The sequence below is a fragment of the Macaca fascicularis genome, chromosome 11, assembly GCF_037993035.2.
Source record: "Macaca fascicularis isolate 582-1 chromosome 11, T2T-MFA8v1.1".
Lineage (NCBI taxonomy): Eukaryota > Metazoa > Chordata > Mammalia > Primates > Cercopithecidae > Macaca > Macaca fascicularis.
In genome coordinates this window covers 129056804-129080000 of record NC_088385.1, presented here as the reverse complement: position 1 = coordinate 129080000, position 23197 = coordinate 129056804, and the positions used below count along the sequence as shown (strand labels likewise).

Genomic DNA, 23197 nt, shown 5'->3' with positions numbered 1-23197 from the left:
GAAGTACCAGGTGTTAGGCCAACCAATCAGCCAGAGGAGGTGGGTATTTGGTTAAATGCTGGGCTAAAAACAGAAGAAGCAAAACCACAGAGCCATGCAGATGAAGTGCAGTGGCCGTGGGAACAGGGAGACATCTGAGGCAACATTTCTAATGTAAAATGAGAAGGAAAGGAGGTCCGGGAGCGGTGGCTTACGCCTAGAATCCCACACTATGGGAGGCTAAGGAGGGTGGATGGCTTGAGCTCAGGAGTTTGAGACCAGCCTGGCCAACATGGAGAAACCCAATCTCTACCAAAATTTAAAAATTAGCCGAGCATGGTGGCACATCCTGTAGTCTCAGCTACTTGGAGGGCTGAGGCTGGAGGACCAGGTGACACAGTGAGACCCTGTCTCCAAAAAAAAAAAAGAAGGAAGTGAGAATGAAGAGGGGCCCGCTTTTTGCCCTGCTCAGAATTCCGTGGAAGCCATGCCACCTGCCCAGAGTGGTCCTGGGTGCGACTGTTGCACTCATTTTGTAGATGAGGAAGCTGAAGCATGAAGAGGCTGAGACACCTGCCCATGTCTTAGCTGTCACTTGGTCATAGTCCTCATGGTTAAAGGAGACTGAGCCCACTCCACACTCCAGGAACAGAGTGCCCAGGCCTAGCCAACCAGAGTGGCACATGCTCCGATGGCAGTGATGACAGTAACAATGTCTGCAGCTCTGGGAAGGAGACAGGCTCCTGCCTGTGGCGTTGAACCCCACTAGATGTGGGCTGGGGGCTGGACCCAGAGGAAGACAGTACAGCAGAAAGCCAGGCTTAAAGAGAGAGACCCTTCCCAGCGACATGGATGAGGGCCTGGCTTAGGTTACACTGCACATCACCACTCCCTTTGGACCTGGAATTCTGTGAACCAGAAAATGGGTCGACTTAGGTTTCTGTAACTTGTAACCAAAGAACAAGGCTGAGGCTGGGCATGGTGGCTCACGCCTGTATCCCAGCACTTTGAGAGGCTGAGGCAGGTGGATCACTTGAGGTCAGGAGTTCGAGACCAGCCTGGCCAACATGGTGAAATCCTGTCTCTACTAAAAAATACAAAAATTAGCCAGGCGTGGTGGTGCATGCTTGTAATCCCAGCTACTCAGGAGGCTGAGGCAGGAGAATCGCTGGAACCTGGGAGGCTGAGGTTGCAGTAAACTGAGATCACACCACTGCACTCCAGCCTAGGTGACAGACCAAGATGCTGCCTCAGAAAAAAAAAGAGAGAGAAAAAGAAGAAAGCTGACTAATGATCCCACTCAGTGTGTTGAGCCCCTATCTTCAAATATGGGCAGCTCCGCAGTGAGCACCCTCAGGAGATGTACAGACTCCGAGGCCTGTGCTTGGAGATTCCAATTGGCTGAACCTGGGCAGGGCCCAGGAGCTGAATGTTCAGTAAATGCTCCGATGCAGCTTCCCACTTTGGGAAGCCACGTTCTAGGGAATACTCTTTGGAAAATGCCACTGTCAGGAACACTTTTATGTGGGCTGTACGAACTTTCTCAGAGTTGCTTATGTTTCTAGCAATGTGCTATTACAAAAGGCACATCAGCCAAAGACCTTTAGAGGAGCTAACAACAGTACCTGGTGATTTTACCATCCTCATTCATTCAAGACTCAGCAGGGGTTAAGGGGCTCTGATAACTAATTTCTCCAGAAATGAGTTTTGTGTACCTGGAGCACACAAAACAGGTGATTCTAAGTAGGCCACCGAAGCCGAGAGAAGGGACTGGGACCACAGCTTATATTGCTCAAGTGTTCTCAGCCAACATGAACATCGAGGCTTAGCTGGGTTTCAGGACTTGTGGATTCCTGAAGATGGGCACGTAAAATGCTACATTTATGGAAAGTAGGTTAGCAGTAGGTGCAATTTCATATTCTCTGACCCAGTAATTCTACTTCTTGCACTATGACCCAGGAAAATAATTAGAGAAGTGTGCAAAAACCAGCACAGAGATGCTCAACACAGCTGTGTCTCTGACACCAACTACTTCGACAACTTCCATGCCTGTCAGCTGGGGAATGGTCCAATTAAGTTTGCAGCCTTTAAAAGCATGTTGCCAAGGAATTTTTACCATCTTGCTCACAAAACAAGTTACTGAGAATGTTGATACATATCTATATGCACACACATCCTCTGTATAATGTTGATATATATAGGTATATACATATATATACCATATAATCTCAATTCCTTGTTAAAAAATATAGATATATCTATGTCCATATATAAAATGATAGGATATCTACCAAAATAATAACAGTGATGATCTCTGAGTAATTTCTATTTTCTTCTTTATAATTCTATTTTCTAAATTAGAAATAGGTAAAAAATTAAAATATATCCTTTAAAAAGCAAGTTTTTGGACAATTTTTAATATAATGGAAAAAGCTTATGATATAAAATTAAGGGAAAATATAGGATACAAACACATATTCAGTGTGGTATCAATTAGTTTTTTGTTTGCTTGTTTGTTTTTTATTTTTTGAGAAAGAGTATTGCTCTGTTGCCGAGGCTAGAGTGCTATGGTGCGGTCAGCTCACTGCAACCTCCGTCTCTTGGGTTCAAGTGATTATCTTGCCTCAGCCCCCCAAGTGCTAGGACTACAGGTGTGTGCCACCATGCCCAGCTAAGTTTCGTATTTTTTAGTAGAGACAGGGCTTCACCATGTTAGTTTTTTGCACCAAGCCCAGTTAGTTTTTTAAAACTATATACATCTGGCTGCGTATGGTGGCTCACGCCTGTAATCCCAGCACTTTGGGAGGCCAAGGCAGGCGGGTCACGAGGTCAGGAGATCAAGACCATCCTGGCTAACACAGTGAAACCCTGTCTCTACTAAAAATACAAAAAAAATTAGCCCGGTGTGGCGGTAGGCGCCTGTATTCCCAGCTGCTGGGGAGGTTAAGGCAGGAGAATGGTGTGAACCCAGGAGGCAGAGCTTGCAGTGAGCCGAGATTGCGCCACTGCACTCCAGCCTGGGCAACAGAGCGAGACTCTGTCTCAAAACAAAACAAAACAAACAAACAAAAAAAACTATATACATCTATACAGTCACACTGCACTTAACAACGTTTCAATGACAGATCACATATAGGATGGTGGTTCCATAAGGTCATAATACTATATTTTTACTGTACCTTTTCTTCGTTTACATAGGCTTAGATACACAAATACACACCACTGTGTTACAGCTGCCTACAGTATTCAGTACAGTCGCATGCTGTTCAGGTCTGGAGCCTGGGAGCCACAGGCTCTACCATACCGCCCAGGCGTGTAGTAGGCTCTGCCATCTGTGTTTGTGTAAGGACACTCTATGATGTTCACACAATAACGATGTCGCTTAACGACACAGTTCTTAGAACATCTCCCAACATTAAGTGATGCATGATTGTATATATGATTATATAAATATATATACAAAACACCCAGGAAAATCTTAATAACTGTTCCATCTGCATAGTGGAATTGTAAGTCAGTATTTTCTTCATTCCACTTGCATATCCTTCCCAAACTTTATATAATGGGAACGCATTATATTTCTTTTTTTTTTTTTGAGACAGAGTCTCGCTCTGTTGCCCAGGCTGGAGTACAGTGGCGTGATCTCGGCTCACTGCAAGCTCCGCCTCCCGGGTTCATGCCATTCTCCTGCCTCGCCCCCCAAGCAGCTGGGACTACAGGCACCCGCCGCCACGCCCGGCTAATTTTTTGCATTTTTAGTAGAGACGGGGTTTCACCATGTTAGCCAGGATGGTCTCGATCTCCTGACCTTGTGATCCATCCGCCTCAGCCTCCCAAAGTGCTGGGATTACAGGCGTGAGCCACTGCACTCGGCCTACATTTCAAGTCAGAAGAAACACAATCAATTGTACTTTATTTATTTATTAATTTTTTTGAGACAGGGTCTCGCTCTGCCTCCCAGGCTGGAGTGCAGTGGCACAATCATGGGCACTGAAGCCTCCACCTCCGGGGCTCAAGTGATCCTCCTGCCATGGCCTCCTGAGTAGCTGGAACCACAAGCACGGGCCACCACATGGAGCAATTGTTTTGGGGGGGATGGGGATAGAGATGGGATCTCCCTATGTTACCCTGGCTGCTCTCAAACTCCTGGGCTCAAGTGATCCTCCCGCCTTGGTATCCCAAAGTGTTTGGATTACAGGCGTGAGCTGCCACACCTGGCTTAACTGCACTTTAAACAATAGTTTACATGAGGAACATTTCCCTGAGATGCTTCTTGACGCTGCTTGGGGCTCCTTGCATCTGGGGGTGCTTTTGCGGCACGGTCATGAGGGATGACTGCACCCTTTGTGCTCCACAGCCCAGACAAGCACCCACCTCCCAAAGGTGCCCCATTAACACCTGCTAGGTTAAGAGCAACTAAACAGTGAGAACAACAATGATGATAATAACTCCCTCCCTTCCCTGAGCTCTTCCTGTGCACCCAGCACCATGCCCAGGGCTGCGTAGGCATCAATCCCCTCCTCAAATCCTATGAGGCTGGCGGGGCGCGGTCGCTCATGCCTGTAATCCCAGCACTTTGGGAGGTTGAGGCGGGGGGATCACTTGAGGTCAGGAGTTTGAGACCAGTCTAACCAATATGGTGAAACCCCGTCTCTACCAAAAATACAAAAATTAGCCGGGCATGGTGGTGAGTGCCTGTAATCCCAGCTACTCAGAAGTCTGAGCCAGGAGAATCACTTGAACCTAGGAGGTGGAGGTTGCAGTGAGCCAAGATTGTGTCACTGCAGTCCAACCTGGGCGACAAAGGAAGACTCCACCTCAAAAAAAGAGAAAAAAATCCTATGAGGCTGGTCCTCACTCAGCAAGGGGCAGGGCTGAGACGGCAGCCCTAGTCCGTCCAATTCAACACCATGGTTACAAGACCCATGCTCTAACCAACATTGAATTTCCATGAGGAGCGTGCTTTTTAGAAACAGCATATCTTGGCCGGGCACAGTGGCTCACGCCTGTAATCCCAGCACTTTGGGGGGCCAAGGGGGGGATCATGAGGTCAGGAGATCGAGACCATCCTGGTTAACACAGTGAAACTCCATCTCCAATAAAAATACAAAAAAATTAGCCGGGCGTGGTGGCGGGTGCCTGTAGTCCCAGCTACTCAGGAGTTGAGGCAGGAGAATGGCATGAACCCGGGAGGCGGAGCTTGCAGTGAGCCGAGATCGCATCACTGCACCCCAGCCTGGGCGACAGAGCAAGACTCTGTCTTTAAAAAAAAAAAAAAAAAAAAAAAAAAAAGTATATCTCTACCATAAGGCAGTTACTCAGGAGTGCATCTGAAATGCCCAGAACCGTCTTTCTGATCCATTTATGCAAGAAAAATGTGCAATTTTTGCTTTGACCTATAATGTTTGTTCCCAGAGGTTGTTTTTTATAAATAGCACATCCCGTTGCTGCTCTTGTTTTCATTCTCCCTACCTCCTCTTCAGATGGGTAAAAGCCAATTGCTCTCATGACAAAAGGAAGCTCCGACAGGCAAATGTATTCTGACACCTTTCTGGTCTCCATCGTGTCGATGCCTTGACTGCGGAGCTGAGAATAGTAGAAGTAGTCTTCTAGCTCCTACGTAGGAATAGAACGGAAACACAACACACGTTTAGGCTTAAGTCTGAAGGCATCCATGAACACTTCAAAGACATTTTCTAGAAAGTACATTTTAAGGCCGGGCGCAGTGGCTCAAGCCTGTAATCCCAGCACTTTGGGAGGCCGAGACGGGCGGATCACGAGGTCAGGAGATCGAGACCATCCTGGCTAACCCGGTGAAACCCCGTCTTTACTTAAAAAAAATACAAAAACACTAGCTGGGCGAGGTGGCAGGCGCCTGTAGTCCCAGCTACTCGGGAGGCTGAGGCAGGAGAATGGCGTAAACCCGGGAGGCGGAGCTTGCAGTGAGCTGAGATCCGGCCACTGCACTCCAGCCTGGGCGACAGAGCGAGACTCCGTCTCAAAAAAAAAAAAAAAAAAGAAAGTACATTTTAAGCTCAATGGGGGAACAAAGCTTCGGAATAAAGCAAGAAGGTTAACCCCGGGCACATTTGCTTTACAAACTTAACTCGATGTTACCAGGAAGTGTTTAGGGACAATTACCCTGTAGAATTTTCCTTCCCGGCCACCAGACAGCAGACCATAGAATGGGGTCAAGTCTTCACCCCCAAGAGAAACCGCTGCCTCCAGGACACTGGAACAACAACAGAAATGTCCCTATTAGAAAGCGCTCAAGCGTGAGCATGGCTCAGAAGGTGGTCCGCACAGCACTGCAGCCCTCTGAAGGGTAACACGGCACAGATACAGTGAGGGTCTCTACACACTTGTTAAGAAAAAGTCCTTTAAAATGAAACCAAAACCAGAAAATTCCATTTCAAGCGTGGAACTCAGAGGTAGAGGGCACCCGCCTTAATTATGGTGATATTCTCTCGGTGATGACAGGGCAGGTGCTTGGCAATTTGTCTGTAATCTTTGGGGAACACGTGTCTCCTGGGGGTGGGGGAGGCATCTGTGTTCTGAAACCACAATCCTCCCAGACAGAGGAGCCTTACCCAGAACTTTAGATCCACAAACGATCAGAGTCAAAAGAATGGGATATTGTACAAGTGGACTGCCAACACTCATTGCTTCCATAAAAACTCAGGAGACCACAGGGACCCATGCCAGTCAGATAAAAATAACCCTCTGCTCTCTAACACAAGGTCAGATTTTCCAAAAATAGGCCCTTTCAATGGTAAGAAAACCTACTTTTGTATGAGACCAACTTTGCCTCCTACAAAAGGCTAATCATCAGAAATCATTCTAATAATCCACTAACTGGATTATTGCTAATCGGGCGATTAGCCTCTTTGCTGTGACATCAAACACACCTCATTTAGACCACAGTGGGGAAGTGGGGAAGTGTCCAGAGTGTGGAGTCACACGGACATGTGTGCAAGTCCCGGCTCTGCCCCTGGCAAGCTATGTGACTCTGGGGAGGTGACTTAACCTCCCTGGCATCAGTGTCCTCCATTATAAAATGAGAAGATTCTGCCTCGCAGCACTGTTGTAAGAATTAATAAATGCATACCCAGTATACTAGTCTGTTATCATGCTGCTAATAAAAACATAACTGAGACTGGTCAATTTACAAAAGAAAGAGGTTTATTGGACTTACAGTTTCATATGGCCGGGGACGCCTCACAATTATGGCAAAAGGTGAAAGGCATGTCTCACATGGCGGTGGCAAGAGATAGAATGAGAGCCCAAGTGAATCGGGTTTCCCCTTATCAAACCATCAGATCTCATGAGACTTATTCACTACCATGAGAACAGCATAGGGGAAACTGCCCCCATGATCCAACCATTTCCCACCAGGCCCCTCCCACAACATGCGGGAATTATAGTAGTGCAATTCAAGATGAGATTTGGGTGGAGGCACAGAGCCAAACCATATCATTCCACCCCGACCCCTCCCAAATCTCATGTCCTCATATTTCAAAACCAATCATGACTTCCCAACAGTCCCCCAAAGTCTTAACTCAATTCACATTCACTTAAAAGACCACAGTCCAAAGTCTCATCTGAGACAGGCAAGTCCCTTTCACCTGTAAAATCAAAAGCAAGTTAATTACTTCCTAGATAGAATGGAGATACAGGAATTGGGTAAATACAGCCATTCCAAATGGGAGGAATTGGCCAAAACAAAGGGGCTAGAGGCCCCATGCAAGTCCGAAATCCAGCAGGGCAGTCAAATCTTAAAGCTCCAAAATGATCTCCTTTGACTCCATGTCTTATATCCAGATCACGCTGAAGCAAGAGGTGGGTTCCCATGGTCTTGGGCAGTTCCATCCCTGTGGCTTTGCAGGGTACAGCCTCCCTCCTGGCTACTTTCATGGGCTGGCATTGGGTGTCTATGACTTTTCCAGGCAAACGGTGCAAGCTATCAGTGGATCTACCATTCTGAGGTCTGGAGGATGGTGGCCCTGTTCTCACAGCTCCACTAGGCAGTGCCCCAGTAGAGACTCTGTGTGGGGCCTCTGACCCCACATTTCCCTTCCGCACTGCCCTAGCAGAGGTTCTCCATGAGGGCGCCAACAAACTTCTGCCTGGGCATCAAGGTGTTTCCATACATCTTCTGAAATCTAGGCAGAGGTTCCCAAACCCCAATTCTTGACTTCTGTGGACTTACAGGCTCAGCACCACATGAAAGCTGCCAAGGCTTGGAGCTTGCACTCTCTGAAGCCACAGCCCGAGCTCTACATTGGCCCCTTTCAGCCATGACTGGAATAGCTGAGATGCAGGGCACCAAGTCCCTAAGCAGCACACAGCATGGGGACCCTGGGCTTGTCCCAATAAATCTGGTCAAAACAAAGGCCTCCAGGACTGTGATGGGAGGGGCTGCCATGAAGATGTCTGACATGCCCTGGAGACATTTTCCCCATTGTCTTGGGTATTAACATTTGGCTAGTGGTTACATATGCAAATTTCTGCAGCCGGCTTGGATTTCTCCTCAGAAAATGGGTTTTTCTTTTCTGTCATAGTCAAGCTGCAAATTTTCCTAATTTTTATGCTCTGCTTTCTTTATAAAACTGAATGCCTTTAACAGCACCCAAGTTACCTCCCGAATGCTTTGCTGCTTAGAAATTTCTTCCGCCAGAGGCCGGGAGTGGTGGCTCATGCCTGTAATCCCAGCACTTTGGGAGGCCAAGGCAGGTGGATCATGAGGTCGGGAGATTGAGACCACCCTGGCTAACACGGTGAAACCCTTTCTCTACTAAAAATACAAAAAATTAGCCAAGTGTGGTGGCACACACCTGTGGTCCCAGCTACTCAGGAGGCTGAGGCAGGAGAATCGCTTGAACCCAGGAGGCAGAGGTTGCAGTGAGCCAAAATTGTGCCATTGCACTCCAGCCTGGGTGACAGAGCGAGACTCCATCTCAAAAAAAAAAAAAAAAAAAATTTCATCCACCAGATACCTTAAATCATCTCTCTCAAGTTCAAAGTTCCACAAATCTCTAGGGAAGGGGCAAAATGCCACCAGTCTCTCTGCTAAAACATAACAGAGTCACTTTTGCTCCAGTTCCCAACAAGTTCCTCATCTCCATCTGAGACCACCTCAACCTGGACCTTAGTCCATATCACTATCAGGCTTTTGGCTAACGCCATTCAACAACTCTAGGAAGTTCCAAACTTTCCCACATCTTCCTGTCTTCTTCTGAGCCCTCCAAACTGTTCCAACCTCTGCGTGTTACCCAGTTCCAAAGTCACTTCCACGTTTTCAGGTATCTTTTCAGCAGTGCCCCATTCTACTGGTACCAATGTGCTGTATTAGTCCATTTTCACGCTGCTGATAAAGACATACCTGAGACTGCATAGTTTACAAAAGAAAGAGGTTTATTTGACTCACAGTTTCACATAGCTGAGGAGGCCTCACAATCATGGTGGAAGGTGAAAGGCATGTCTCACATGGTGGTGGCAAGAGAGAATGAGAGCCAAGTGAAACAGGTTTCCCCTTATCGAACCATCAGATCTCATGAGACTTATTCACTACCACGAGAACAGCATGGGGGAACCACCCCCTAACCAGTCCAACTATCTCCCACCAGGTCCCTCCCACAACACATGGGAATTATCAGAGTACAATTCAAGATGAGATTTGGGTAGGAACACAGAGCCAAACCATATCACAAGGATTGGAGACAAAGTCCTTTATTTTCCTCCTGTAATGAATGTTTGTTAAGGTGTGGGGTGGACTTAGAAAGCCCTGGCTGTGAATCCCAGCCCCACTGCCTCCTCCATTGTTGGGCAGTCATCAGACCCCTTGGAGTTAGCTTCTTGATATGTTTGATGGGGATAATAGTGGTGCCCTCTCCCAAGATGGCTGAGGATGAAATCAGATGATGCATGGAACTCACTCAGTGTAGGCCCTGGCCCTGAGAAAACTCAGCACAAGTGGTTGGGATTATTGCGGCCGTGGAAAATGGGTATCGGCCGCACCTACACCTTTCTTAGGAAGAGTTTGCTAAGCACTGTCCTGGGTCCTCTCACCGAGGCATGCATAAGCCCATGGGTTGGCTTAAGGTCTGAGGAACCTGGGTATTCTCCAGGGGTGCCTGAGGGCCCCTCCAGAAGGGCTGTGTCTTCCCCACTTCTCAGCTCGAATATTAGGCCATGGAGGCAAGTGTCCAGCTGAGAGGGCTCCCTCTCTGTGGCCTCTAGGCCAGGCCCAGGCCCAATCCCGACAAGCTCCGTGAGTGGCAAGGCCACTTTTGCCATGTGACTCTGGAGCAGGGCCAGGTAAAGACCGGAAGTGACAGAGAGGAGCCTGTCCCCACCAGGAGCCCGAGGGGAAAGGCTGGCAAGAGCACCTGGTCCTCTGGGAACAGCCTGCGACTCCCGCCCCGGTGTTCAGAGTTCCACTACATCCCCTGCCTCCTGGCCACCATCAACTGACCCCAGAGGGGACCGGGGGCTGCACTGGGATTTCTCCAACCCACGCTGGGAAAGAGACGCCCTCTGTCTGTGGTGAGAGTTCTAATTTGTGAAATCTGGGAACTGTGGGCGGCCATCTTCCTGCTGAGTAAGGAAACCCAGTTCTGCAGAGAATGAAGCCAACAGCAGGGCCGAGAGGACAGCAAGTGCTGCGGGCACAAGTGTGCCGCTGTCCATGACCTTCCTGCGGTGTAGCTACATGTGATCCCAATGACCTTCTCATATGTTCCCTTTTGCCTAAATTGTGTTTCTAACACTTGCAACAGAAAAGAGGTCATTAGGGCAGAAAAGGGAAATGACACTTACTGAAAACCTGCTCTGTGCCCAGCAATCCACACAGTACTTCTGGGAAGGAGCTAGAGTTCTCAGCCCTGTGGCAAGCACACAGTAGGTGCTCTGTCAACGCTCCCTGCAGGAGGCGGAGGAGGAATGGTCTCAACTTGGTGGGAGGAGTCCCATTTAACAGCTGGAGGAACTGAGGCTCCAAGAAGTGAAGGGACTTGGCTGGCGTCATCCAGCAAGCAGGTAGTGACTAGCTAGGATTCAAATCAGGGTCTCTCTGCTCTTGGCTGAGCAGGGCAGCAGGATGACAGGAGGCAGGGAGGCTGAGCACAAAGAAGTAATGAGGGATTTTGAAACAGATGCCAGACAAGGAGAGGAGAAAGGGTGGCATGCTAGCATGGAGGGGCAGAAGAAGAGGAGTGCGGAATGAACCCTGAGAGAGGGGATGGAAGGGGCTCTCCTAGGGCAGAAGTGCCATAGACTGTGATGGTAGCAGTTGGGGCCAAGGGGGGCACTGACTGAAATGATCGAACGTGAGGGGATTTATCATTTTTATCTCCCCTACAACTCATCGTCAGTAACTCTAGTAGGAAATTTTGTTGGTTTCTTGTTTAGGTTTTTACATTTCTTTCCGTTAGTGAAGTGCTGATCATATTAAGTCACCAGAAGCAGCAATGAAGTGCTAATTAGTTTATAATAATCCTTTGTCCCCATCACAGATTAAATTGAAATTCTCAGAAGCCTGGACTCTGGCCAGGTGAAAGCTATTGGAAAGCAGAGACCTTTTTTTCTTTTTCTTAAATTTCTACCATTCCAGATCCCAAGACGACTGAGAAGAAAACAAACATTTTAGAATGTTCTAGCCGGGTGCAGTGGCTCACATCTGTAATCCCAACACTTTGGGTGGCCAAGGCTTGAGCCCATGAGTTCAAGACCAGCCTAGGCTTGGTGAGACTATCAACAAAAAAATAATTTTTTAAAAGTTAGCCAGGCACAGTGGCATGTGCCTGTGGTCCCAGCTACTCAGGAGGCTGAGGCAGGAGAATCGTTTGAGCCCAGGAGTTCGAGGCTGCAGTGAGCCACGATCACTCCTCTGTACTACAGCTCGAGTGACCGAGTCAGACCCTGTCTCAACAACAACAACAAATAGAAAGGAAGGTTCTGCTTGTCCCCACAAGGTGTGCCTTGTCCCCATGGTTCCAGGCAACAAGCCAGGGAGCAAGGAACCAGGCAGCCATTCTGAGGCCATGATCCCTTTTCAAAGGGAGAGTTCACCTCCAGCTCCTAAATCCCCAAGTTCCCATGACCTGCTCTCTCAGGTGAAGGCAGGGTGGAAGTCAGAGCTGCAAGTGCAATCTCAAACACCGTGGTTCCAAAGCAGATTTAACTGGCTATTTTTGCTCATATTCAGGTTAAGAGTAGAAGCTTCAATATCCGCCATAAAAAGAAAGATGCGCACTTGGCAGATGGCAGGGGGTACACTGTGCTGGCAGCCAGGAATCAGGTTTGTTCTGTGAGGAAGGAAGGTGCCTCTGAGCTGTTTTTGCTCCTCAACGTCACACTGCCAGGAAAGAGGCCCAGGCGAGCCACAGGCAGCGCAGGGGCTTGGAGAAGTGGTCAGGAACAGGAACCGGCTGCCACGTGGTTGACTCTGCCCTGCGGCAGCACGCTGAATTTGGGTAGATGAGAGGACAGTGTGGGTGCTTGTCCCCTCTTTATTAGGGAAGATCCTGAGCTCATAAGCAAATGCCCTTACAGGAAGAAGAGAAGAAAGGAAATCATTCACTTGCTGAGTACTGCGCTCTGTGCTAGGCGCTTTTCCCATATTAAACTACCTGATCTTTACAGGGATCCTACAGAAGTCCCTATTATCACCTCACTTCGCAGGCAAGGACTCTAAAGATCAGGGACATTAAGAAGCTTGCCCTAGGCCCCACAGCCAGTAGAGAGTGGCCCCATATTCAAACTCATATTACCCCTTTCACCTCAAAGTCCACATACTCTCCAATGTTCAACTCTAGAATTCTCCAGCCTCGCCTCAGGCAGAGGTTCTCTGTTCAGAGCAGGGAGGGTGAGAGGAGGAGCCGAAAATACCCACGTCAAATGATCCTCTTACTATTTCCATAGTGCATGCTTTGGAGGGTCAGCCTAGATCTTTCTAGCAGGTGTGGCTATGCAGAGCAGAGGGAGAAGCATTTGAGGGAGCAGGGGTGACCCCAAGGTGCTGTCACATTGCCTGAACTGCAAACACCATTGGTCCATGGAACAGGACAGTAACCCCCGTCTGCAGAGTAATGTGAGCCATGCCACCGGGGAGCAACCTGAGGGCTAGGCCCTGTGACATCCTAGCACAGTACCTGGCACACAGTAGGGTTCAGTGTCTATCACTGTCGCTGAGTGAAACAGAGTTTACACTTGGTACCTTCCTTCTCGCCCCGTCGTGTACCTTAAGGTGATTTTCCACTGCACCACAGAGCGATCGTGCCCTCCTGCGGTGAAGGCGTAGCGGCCATCATAGGAAATGGCCATGCCAGCCACCCCGTTTGGGTGACAAACAATAGCAGATGTCTTATGTGGATTGCCGTCAACTGGTAAGATCTGAAGTCCAACCTAGAAAGGAACACATAATTGGATATTCAGACTCAGGTAGCTGGGCCCGAGAGGCCTGGCACATTCACATGTCACCTCCAGATCTGTGTGCCAGAAGGACCTGTGTGTCTGGACCCATCTCTGAGGGTGAGAGCCACATATAATGTAGCTGGGCATCCACACACACCAGCCCTGGTAGGGGCCCCTCACACAGCTCTAACAGATACACAGAAGGGAAGCTTTCCTCCCTGCCTTCATGGTCAGTTGTCCCGGGTTTTCCAGAATAAATCTCACAACCTATGACTTTACACTTTTTTTTTGAGACAGAGTCTCGCTTTGTCGCCCAGGCTGGAGTGCAGTGGCGCAATCTCGGTTCACTGCAAGCTCCGCCTCCCGGTTCACGCCATTCTCCTGCCTCAGCCTCCCAAGTAGCTGGGACTACAGGCGCCCGCCAACACGCCCGGCTAATTTTTTGTATTTTTAGTAGAGATGGGGTTTCACCGTGTTAGCCAGGATGGTCTTGATCTCCTGACCTCATGATCCACCCGCCTTGGCCTCCCGAAGTGCTGGAATTACAGGATAACACCGCGCCCGGCCCCACTTTACACTTTTCAGTGTAGATTATTCATTAAACGTACAATGAAGTGCAACTAATTTGCATTTTTTTTTTTTCAGACGGAGTCTTGCTCTGTCGTCCAGGCTGGAGTACAGTGGCGCAATCTCGGCTCACTGCAAGCTCCGCCTCCCGGGCTCACGCCATTCTCCTGCCTCAGCCTCCTGAGTAGCTGGGACTACAGGCATGTGCCACCATGCCCGGCTAATTTTTTTTGTATTTTTAGTAGAGACGGGGTTTCACCATGTTAGCCAGGATGGTCTTGATCTCCTGACCTCGTGATCCACCCACCTCAGCCTCCCAAAGCGCTGGAAGTGCTGGGATTACAGGTGTGAGCCACTGCGCCCAGCCAATTTGCATATTTTTATAAGAGTTTTTCCACATAAATAAATAAGAAGGAAAATCCTTTGGTGGCCCATGTATCTTCACTGGGAATATAGAAAATGCAGTAACTCTGCTCAGAAATGTCTCCCAAGAGTCTTCCTAACTCATCAACGGCAATTTTCAGTATCACAGCTGACCGGGGTGGAAGCAGTTGGGCTTGGCTGTAAACCCAGAACTCTCTGAGTCTCGTGATCTTCGGTAATGACTGCTGCTCATGACACACAGAGTCAACTCCCAGAGCTGGAGAAGAGAGTGCTGTTACCTTGTCTCTGTTAATAAACACCAAGTAGCGTTTCTGTAGCTCTGCCATGCTTCTCACTGGGAGGACTTGTGTTTGCTCAATAGGGGAACCATAAGCTGGCCCCATAAGCGTCTTTCTGAAGGCAAAAAGAGAAAGAGTTTTTTAAATTCCACAAATCTCAACATAGGTTTTAAGATTCTTTGGTCAGGCTGGGCGCAGTGGCTCACGCCTGTAATCCCAGCACTTTGGGAGGCCGAGGCAGGCAGATCACAAGATCAGGAGTTTGAGACCAGCCTGGCCAATATGGTGAAACTCTGTCTCTACTAAAAATACAAAAATTAGCTAGACATGGTGGCGGGCGCCTGCAATCCCAGCTACTCGGGAGGTTGAGACAGGAAAATCACTTGAACTCAGGAGGTGGAGGTTGCAGTGAGCCAAGATTGCGCCACTGCACTCCAGCTTAGGTGACAAAGTGAGACTCCGTCTCAAAAAAAAAAAAAAAAAAGACTCTTTGGTCATGGATGGGGCATGGTGGCTCACGCCTGTAATCCCAGTACCTTGGGAGGCCAAGGCAGGCGGATCAACTGAGGTCAGGAGTTCAAGACAAGCCTGGCCAACATGGTGAAACACCGTCTCTACTAAAAAAAAAAATCAGCCAGGTGTAGTGGTGCGCACCTGTAGTCCCAGCTACTCAGGAGGCTGAGGCATGAGAATCGCTTGAATCTGGGAGGTGGAGGTTGTAGTGAGGTGAAATCATGCTACTGCACTTCATCTTGGGCGACAGAGCAAGACTCCATCGAAAGGAAGAAGGAAAAGAAAAGAGAAAAGAGAAGCGAAGCGAAGAGAATAGTTGAGTTTTTAAAATTCCATAAATCTCAACATAGGTTTTAAGACTCTGGTCCTGGGCAGAACACAGTGGCTGATGCCCATAATCCCAGCACTGTGGGAGGCTAAGGTGGGAGGATTGCTTGGGGTTAGGAGTTCGAGTCCAGCCTGGGCAATACAGTAGTTTCCTGTCTCTACGAAAAATTAGCCTGGCTTGGTGGCCTGAGGCTGAGGTGGGAGCATTGTTTGAGCCTGGGAGGTCGAGGTTGCAGTGAGCCAGTGAGCCGAGATCATGCCACTGCACTCCAGCCTGGGCAACAGAGTGAGACCCTGCCTCAAAAAAAAAAAAAAAAGAAGAAGAAGAAGGAGAAAATCTATATCTCCACATTGCTGCACCCTATCCCAAGATAATCATGAGTAATAGTTTGGTGTATATGACTCAAGAATTTCTTTTGTAATTATAATTTTATATAAAAATAGAATTATGCTATTCATGTTTCATTGATAATTTGCTTTATCTCATATTACATCTTTGAGATATTTCCATGTCATTACACAGAGAGCTGTCTTACTCTTTCTCTTTTTTTCTTTTCTAAAAGCAGCATCGTGTTCCAGTGTACTGACAAGCCATCGTTTAACTAATCCCCTATTAATGGGCATTTGGATTGTTTCCATTTTTAAAAATATTTTCAAACAAGACATCCTTTTACTTATGTCTTGGCATACTGTGTGAGTACTTCTGTGGGCTACATTCCTAGAAGTCAGAAGATATGATAAAATTTAATAGAGGGTGACAAATTGCTTTCCCAAAAGGTTACACTGATTCACACCCGCCCCCAGCAGCGGATGAGAGTGCCCGTTTCCCTAGCCTCTTGCTAACGCTAAGCACTATCAATCATTTTTATCTTTGCTAATCTGATTGGTGAAAAAATGATATCTTGTTTTCATTTGCATCTTTGACATGCTAGTGAGCATCTGCTCATAGGTTTATTGGCCTTTTCCTGTGAACTGCCTTTTCATGTTCTTTCAAATATTTTTTAAATGCATTTTTAAATTCTTTTGGATTTATCATGAAAAGACAATTCCTTCCCAATTAAGCCACGGTTATGAGGCTTCCTTATTCCTACAGCTTAAAAGATGCTTTATTCAAGGGCTTTTATTCTAGAATGATGGAAATGCTCTGAAGCTAGAGTGGGGGTTACACAGCACTGTGAGTACTAAATGCCATGGAACTGTTTCTTTTTTTTTTTTTTTTTAAGACAGAGTCTTGCTCTGTCACCCAGGCTGGAGTAAAGTGGTTGGTGCAATCCCGCCTCACTGCAAACTCCACCTCCCGGGTTCAAGTGATTCTCCTGCTTCAGCCTCCAGAGTAGCTGGGATTACAGGCCGCCTGCCACCATGCCCGGCTAATTTTGTATTTTTAGTAGAGATGAGGTTTCACCATGTTGGCCAGGCTGGTCTCGAACTCCTGACCTCAGGTGATCCACCCACCTCGGTCCCTCCCAAAGTGCTGGGATTACAGGCGTTCGCCACCGTGCTCAGCTGAACTGTTCACTTTCAAATGGTTCATTTTATGTTACGTGAGTATCACCTTGATAAATTTTTTAAGCTGCTTTATGCTAATTTCAGATTGATCAATAGGCAGAAGCTCCCAACTCTGTGTCTAAAAGTCCCTCCTGCCTCCTTCCTCCAGTGAATGACCATTAGCAGGAACTTCAGGCCCGAGGTCTGCCAGCCCTCATTCTCCAGCTCTGCCAGTTCAGTGTCTTAGGACTGCGCATATCCCAGAGATATTCTTTGTCCAAAAAGTATGTGTTCATTAAAAACTATGTGCAATGACTCTGAAGTCTTTCTAACGCTCCTCTTTACACATGCTTTCGAGTGTTTTAATCGCTTAAGAAAATTGTCCTGGATTTCTCTCTCTACCATAAAACATGGCATTTCTCAGTCATTTTTTCTTGTGCCTTCTGGGAAAGAACAGTTTAAAACAACAACAACGACAACAAAACATCCCAGGTAGTCCTGGCCTTTTGAGGACCTGTCTTATCTGAGATACATTTCAAAACCATGATAGTCCTCAAGCCTGAGCCAGCTGCGGTCAGTTCCCTGACTTCCTTCTTCCGGTGGTGGTGGCAGTGGCAGTGGCAGTGGCAGTGGTGGTGGCTGTGGTGGATCACTGAAACATTCTCCCTTCCAACTTCTTCAGTGGGAGAATACTTAGCAGGGCTGTGGACGAGGGAACGGGATGACGATGTTTGTTGTGACGGCTCACAGGGGCCGAAGCACAGGGGCCCACGGGCATGCGCAGGATGGTGTCAGGAGGGAGGAGACGCCGCTCTAGGATGCTGGGCGGTGGATGCCCTGCTCCCCGGATGCGGACGCCCTGCTCCCCCGATAGTGTCTTCCCCGTTTCATGCCTTCAACCATCCTGTGCTCCTGACTCCAGCCCAGCCTCTCCCAGGACCTCCACACTCCAGAGCCTGATTCGTGGATTCCGACCCGAATGCCAAGCAGGCATTTGTGAAGCTTGCCTTGTGCAGTCTGAGCCCCGGTGTATCTCGAAGCTCTCCTTCTGTTGCCCTCCTCATCTCTTTAAAGGCCCAGTCCATTCTAATGGCTTCGAGAGGTGTCTTCCCTCACACCTCCTTTTCCCTCCATTTTGTTTTGCCAGCAGGACACATCCAGAATCTGACCCTCCCTTCTGCCCTCAGGGCCAAGCCGCCATCAGCTGTCACATCAGTTTCCCCAATCTTGCTTCTACCTTTGCGCCCCAGAGTCTGCTCTCTATACAGAAACCAGACATCATTGTAAAGAATCAATCAGAACATGTCATTCCTCTGCTCAAAACCCTCCACTAGCTCTCGTCTTACCTGGGAAAGAGCCGGAGTCTCCAGGGTGCCGTGTGCCAGGCACCAGCCCGCACCTCTGACTTGCTCTCCCACACCCCCTCTTTGCCCATTCCACTCTGGCCTCGCCAGCCTTCGCAGCATTTCCCAAACCCTAGACGCCCCCCACCTTCACTCATCGGCCCTTGCTGATCCACTGTTTTTCTTCCAACCGGGCGGCAGCCCCTCGCTTTCTTCAAGTCTCTGTTCAGATGCTCAGATGTCCCCTGCTCTCCAAGGCCTTCTCTGCCTCCCCATCTTTTCATCCTGCCTTTTCCTTTTTTTTTTCTTTGCACAGACCTGATTACCACCTACCTACTACCTGGCTACTTGTTCACACTATTGCATCACCTGCCCCCCACCAACATGTAAACTACACAGTGATGGAAACCGTTTTGTTTTCATCCTTGTCTTCAGCACCTAAAACAGTACCTGGCTCACACAGGGTGTAAACAAAGGAGTGCTAGCAATTAAAGTTACAACTCCTTTGAGACCCAAGAGTAAGAAAAAATCAAACGATTGTTAGTAGCTGGGTAAAACTATGTTTTTCCTAACGAGAGGAGAACAGGAGACAGCATCAGCAACCTTCCCAGGGCCCCAGGTCTGTGTCCTTCCTGGATTCTGCACATCTCACCTCCATGCAGGGCCACATGACCTTGGTGAGAATTACTTACGTTATCTGTGCCTCAGTTTCCTCCTCTGCAAAGCGAAGAGGATGATGATAGTAGCCAAGCTGCTTGCAGGTCCCTGCATAGAGACTTGAAACAGGCTGGGCGCAGAGAACTCGATCCACACCCCCTGCAGTGGGAAGCTGCGGGTGCTTACCTGCACATTTTGGTGGTAGAATTGAAAAGCTTCACTTTGTAGCCACTGTTGCAAATAAGCAGGAAGAGTTCCCTGGTGAGTGGTGGGTACCAGACCATGCAGGTGGGATAGCAGCCCTGGTCTGTGTGGTGAATGTCCAGGACTTCCAGGCAGTCTTTGTAGCTCCTGAGAAGATCATACTCTATCTGCAGAGGAGCCCAGATGGACACACATGAGGACCGAGCCAAATTAAAGGCTCAGCTAAAGAGCCCCTAGCTCTTGGGTGACAGCCTTTATAATTATCAGCAACAGTGCTGTTCTCCAGGATATGGTATCAGGTCTCCTAACAGAAGACTTGCCTAGAACCGACACTAAGTCATCAGTACTGAGAATTCACTATCCGGAAGACAATGAGCTGAGTGCTCCAAAAACATCTGTCATGGCATCCTCAGAACTTCCCTGCAAAGCAGTACTGTTGTGCCCATTTTACAGATGAGAAAACAGATGTTCAAGGATGGTCAGAGTGGCTTATCCAAGGTCACATAGCTAAAAAGTGGCAAAGAAAAAATTCAAAAATTCACATTTAGATCCAGCTGACTCCCACACCTAACATCTTACAGTTCTGTTATACTGTGTCACTTATTATCTTAGGAACTAATTCATCTAAATCTCAGCCCAGCACTTGGCAATCGCAAATCAGCAGCCGCTGAACTGGGTCCATACAGGTATGTTTTCGTGGGCAGGGCAGAATAGATGGATGGATGGATGGTTGGATGGTTGGATGGATGGATGGGTGGGTGGGTGGGTGGATGGACGGATGGATGGATGGACAGATGGATGGATGGACAGACGGATGAATGAATGGATAAACTGAATAAAGGAAGGAAGGCAAGAGACAGAAGGGAGGGGTGGGGGAGGGAGGGAAGAAGAAAGGGAGGGAAGGAAGGGAGGGAGGGAGAGATGGGGAGAGGAAAGGAGGGAGGGAGGAAGGAAGGAAAAACAGACAGATACACTGACTGGTTGATTTTGAATCCATTTCACCTGACCCTGTAATATCGCATTTGCCACTGTCCCTACCTTTTCCTCTTATCTCACAACGTCTCCTAGTTTTCATATTTAGGTAGCAGCCTGGCCCCAACTGCTGGACACGAAGACAGTGTTAGTGAGTGTCGGCCCTCCCCATGCACACTGGGAGGCGAGGGCGGCTGCTTTCCACGCTGTGGGGAACTCCCCGCCTTCTGACTTGTTGCTGCCCGGAGGCCTCCTTGTCCAGAACAGGAATCCCCAGGTGGTGTCCCAGGCACGTTAAGGCAAAATGCCAACCTGGAGAGGTTTGTGATCCTTCACTGTGCACTCATTTTCTCCAACAAACACACATACTGTGCGCCTGGCTCTATGCAATATGCCAGGGATGTCACAAGAGTGAGACACAGTCCTGGTGACCAGGTCAACGAAAAGTAAATAGCTCACCAAGAGCCTGTCTGCCCCAAGGCTCAGCAGTCTAGGCTCATTGCTGTCCAGGTAAACCCCAAACAGGAGACTTCGAATGCTTTTGCGATGAGAACGAAGTCTTGCTAAGTACTCCCAGACCCTCTGTCCGTTTCTGACCACTAGCATGTAAACAGCCACAGTAAAACTTCTATCCTGAAGATGAGCAAAAGAGAAGGAGTTATCCCATTTTACATTTAGTAAATTAAGAATCATCATTATGGGCCGGGTGTGGTGGCTCATGCCTGTAATCCTAGCACTTTGGGAGCCGAGGCAGGTGGATCACCTGAGGTCAGGAGTTCAAGACCAGCCTGGCCAGTATGGCAAAACCCCATCTCTACTAAAAATACAAAAATTAGCTGGGCGTGGTGGCACACACCTGTAATTCTAGCTACTTGGGAGGCTGACACAAGAATTGCTTGAACCTGGGAGGAGAAGTTTGCAGCGAGCCAAGATCGTAACACTGCACTTCAGCCTGGGCAACACAACAAGACCCTATCAAAAAAAAATACTAAGAATATTTTCTTCAAAAAAATCTTAGTCTATTCAAGCAAATAGTAAAACAATTTCCATTTTAGTTTAGTTTTTTTTTTTTTTTTTAGACAAGAGTCTTGATCTGTTGCCCAGGCTGGAGTGCAGTGGCCTGATCATGGCTCACTGCAGTCTCAGTCTTCTGGGCTCAAAAGATCCTCCAGCCTCAGCCTCCTAAGTAGCTAGGACTACAGGCACACACCACCATACCTGGCTAGTTTTTTGTTTTTTTTTTTTCATTATTTTTTGTAGAGATGGGGTCTCACCATGTTGCCCAGGCTGGTCTCGAACTCCTGCCTCAAGCAATCTGACTGCCTCGACCTCCCAAAGTGCTGGGATTACAGGTGTGAGGTACACCTGGCCTAATGCCCATTTTACAGACAAGAAAATTAAAGTTAAAAGCAGAAAACCGAAAAGGTAGTCAGGGAAAAAGTATGAAGGTGACACTATGGTCTTACACTCTTCCCTCGCTATCTGTGGAAAGGCAAAAGCCTGATTCTTTGTGCCTTTGTCCTCCCGTTTCTTTGTCCAGCTACATACAATAAAAAAGCCATGTGTTTTTGAAAGGTATGAAGGCTGCGAGTGAACCAGGTCAGAGTGGGAGCCTGGCCTGAGGGGACACAGAGGCTGGACTGTGTGTGCCCACAGTGTGCTGAGATGGCTTTGTCTTCAGAAGCATTGTGTACACAAACCAGAGGAGTGGCCGCACCAGCGTGGAGACGGAGAGCGCTGGAAGGGACAGGAGTTTAGTGAAGACCACTGCTTTTCCCCTCCCAACATAAAGACAGACCAACATAACTGCCTTATAACTCACTGTAACCTCAAACTCCTGGTCCCCAGGGGTCCTCCCGCCTCAGCCTCCTGGATAACTGGGGCTACAGATGTGTGCCACAAGGCCTGGCTAATTTTTAAAAAATGTTTTTGTAGCAATGGGGTCCTGCTATGTTTCCTAGGCTGGTCATGAACTCCTGTCCTCCAATGATCCTCCCACCTCAGCCTCCCAAATCATTGGGATTACAGGTGTTAGCCACTATGTCTGGCCTCTTTTGGTTTCAAATAAAATTGCTAAGCCACTGGATGCGTGTCCGTGAAAATACTTACAGCAGTTGCCATATACTGGGAGTCATGGGAAAAGCTTATATGAGTCACACTGGTTCTGGAATATTTGAAAGGCTCTGGGCTTTCATTTTCTAAAGACATTGCATCAAGAATGTAAACTGTCCCCTCTGTAAAACCAGCTCCAAGAAGGGCTCCTGAAATGACAAGCCAGAGAACAACGATGGAAAAGGATTACATTCATTCAAGAGATGTTGAGTCTGTGCCAGGCTTTGTTCTGGGTGTGGAGAAGACAGCAACTAACACAACAAAGCTCCTGTGCAGAGAAATGAACCGAAACGCATGATCTCCTGGGGTTAGCGCACAGAGATGCGCAGAGAGCACTAGGCCCAGAACACCATGGGAGCCCCAGAGAGAAGGCGCCTCATCCAGCCTGCTGGGGATTGGAGTCGGGGAGACTTTCTGGAGCTATGCCAGCCCAGGTGCATCCATCCCTTTCAGGGCTGTCCATGTGGAACCGATGGTAGGCTGATAAGATGAAAATACCTTCCGGGTTGTAGGTCAGACTCTGGACTCCAAGCCCCTTCTCAAAAACCCTGCTGAAAAGATATTGTTTGTTTTCATAATTCCACACTTTGATCATCCCACAGATGCTCCCGATGGCAATGAGGGGTTGATAGGGGTGGCAGGAGATGGCACAAATGGCATCCTTGGGCTCTACAAATAACTTCTCAAGTTTGGTCCCATCTGTTGTTAAGTGGTACACCGCGGCATCAGATGTTCCAATGATAAAATTCCTGTTTGCCAAGGAGAGACCAAACAATATCAGTGTTTGCAGGGAATGGGGCATGCCAGCTATTCTGCTTCTAATTGCACATAAAACGCCTCTGTCGTCTGTAATTTAGTGACATTATTAACCCAACATTTCCAAAAATATACCACCAATACCCAACAGCCTCCATTTGCAAGTGAAAAAGCCCACTTTTCTCCATGTAAATTGAGTCATTA

The 23197-nt window shown here is 48.2% G+C and overlaps 1 protein-coding gene across 20 annotated transcripts in view; it reads right to left on the bottom strand.

Annotated features, from left to right (window-relative positions):
• CFAP251 (cilia and flagella associated protein 251) overlaps positions 1 to 23197 on the bottom strand; it is an 86485-nt gene that overhangs the window by 21764 nt on the left and 41524 nt on the right. For 13 of the 20 annotated variants that reach the window (XM_045366136.3, XM_074008143.1, XM_074008154.1 and 10 more), the window contains 8 exons: positions 22736 to 22986; positions 22235 to 22386; positions 20585 to 20758; positions 19136 to 19320; positions 14622 to 14736; positions 13220 to 13383; positions 6121 to 6211; positions 5452 to 5595 (listed from right to left, as the gene is read on the bottom strand). In XM_045366136.3, the coding sequence (XP_045222071.2) occupies positions 5452 to 5595; positions 6121 to 6211; positions 13220 to 13383; positions 14622 to 14736; positions 19136 to 19320; positions 20585 to 20758; positions 22235 to 22386; positions 22736 to 22986 (1276 nt within the window). Of the gene's footprint in view, positions 1 to 5451; positions 5596 to 6120; positions 6212 to 9374; positions 12525 to 13219; positions 13384 to 14621; positions 14737 to 19135; positions 19321 to 20584; positions 20759 to 22234; positions 22387 to 22735; positions 22987 to 23197 lie in introns of those variants that run through there. The other 7 variants (XM_065524972.2, XM_074008147.1, XM_045366140.3 and 4 more) reach the window with 4 other exon arrangements.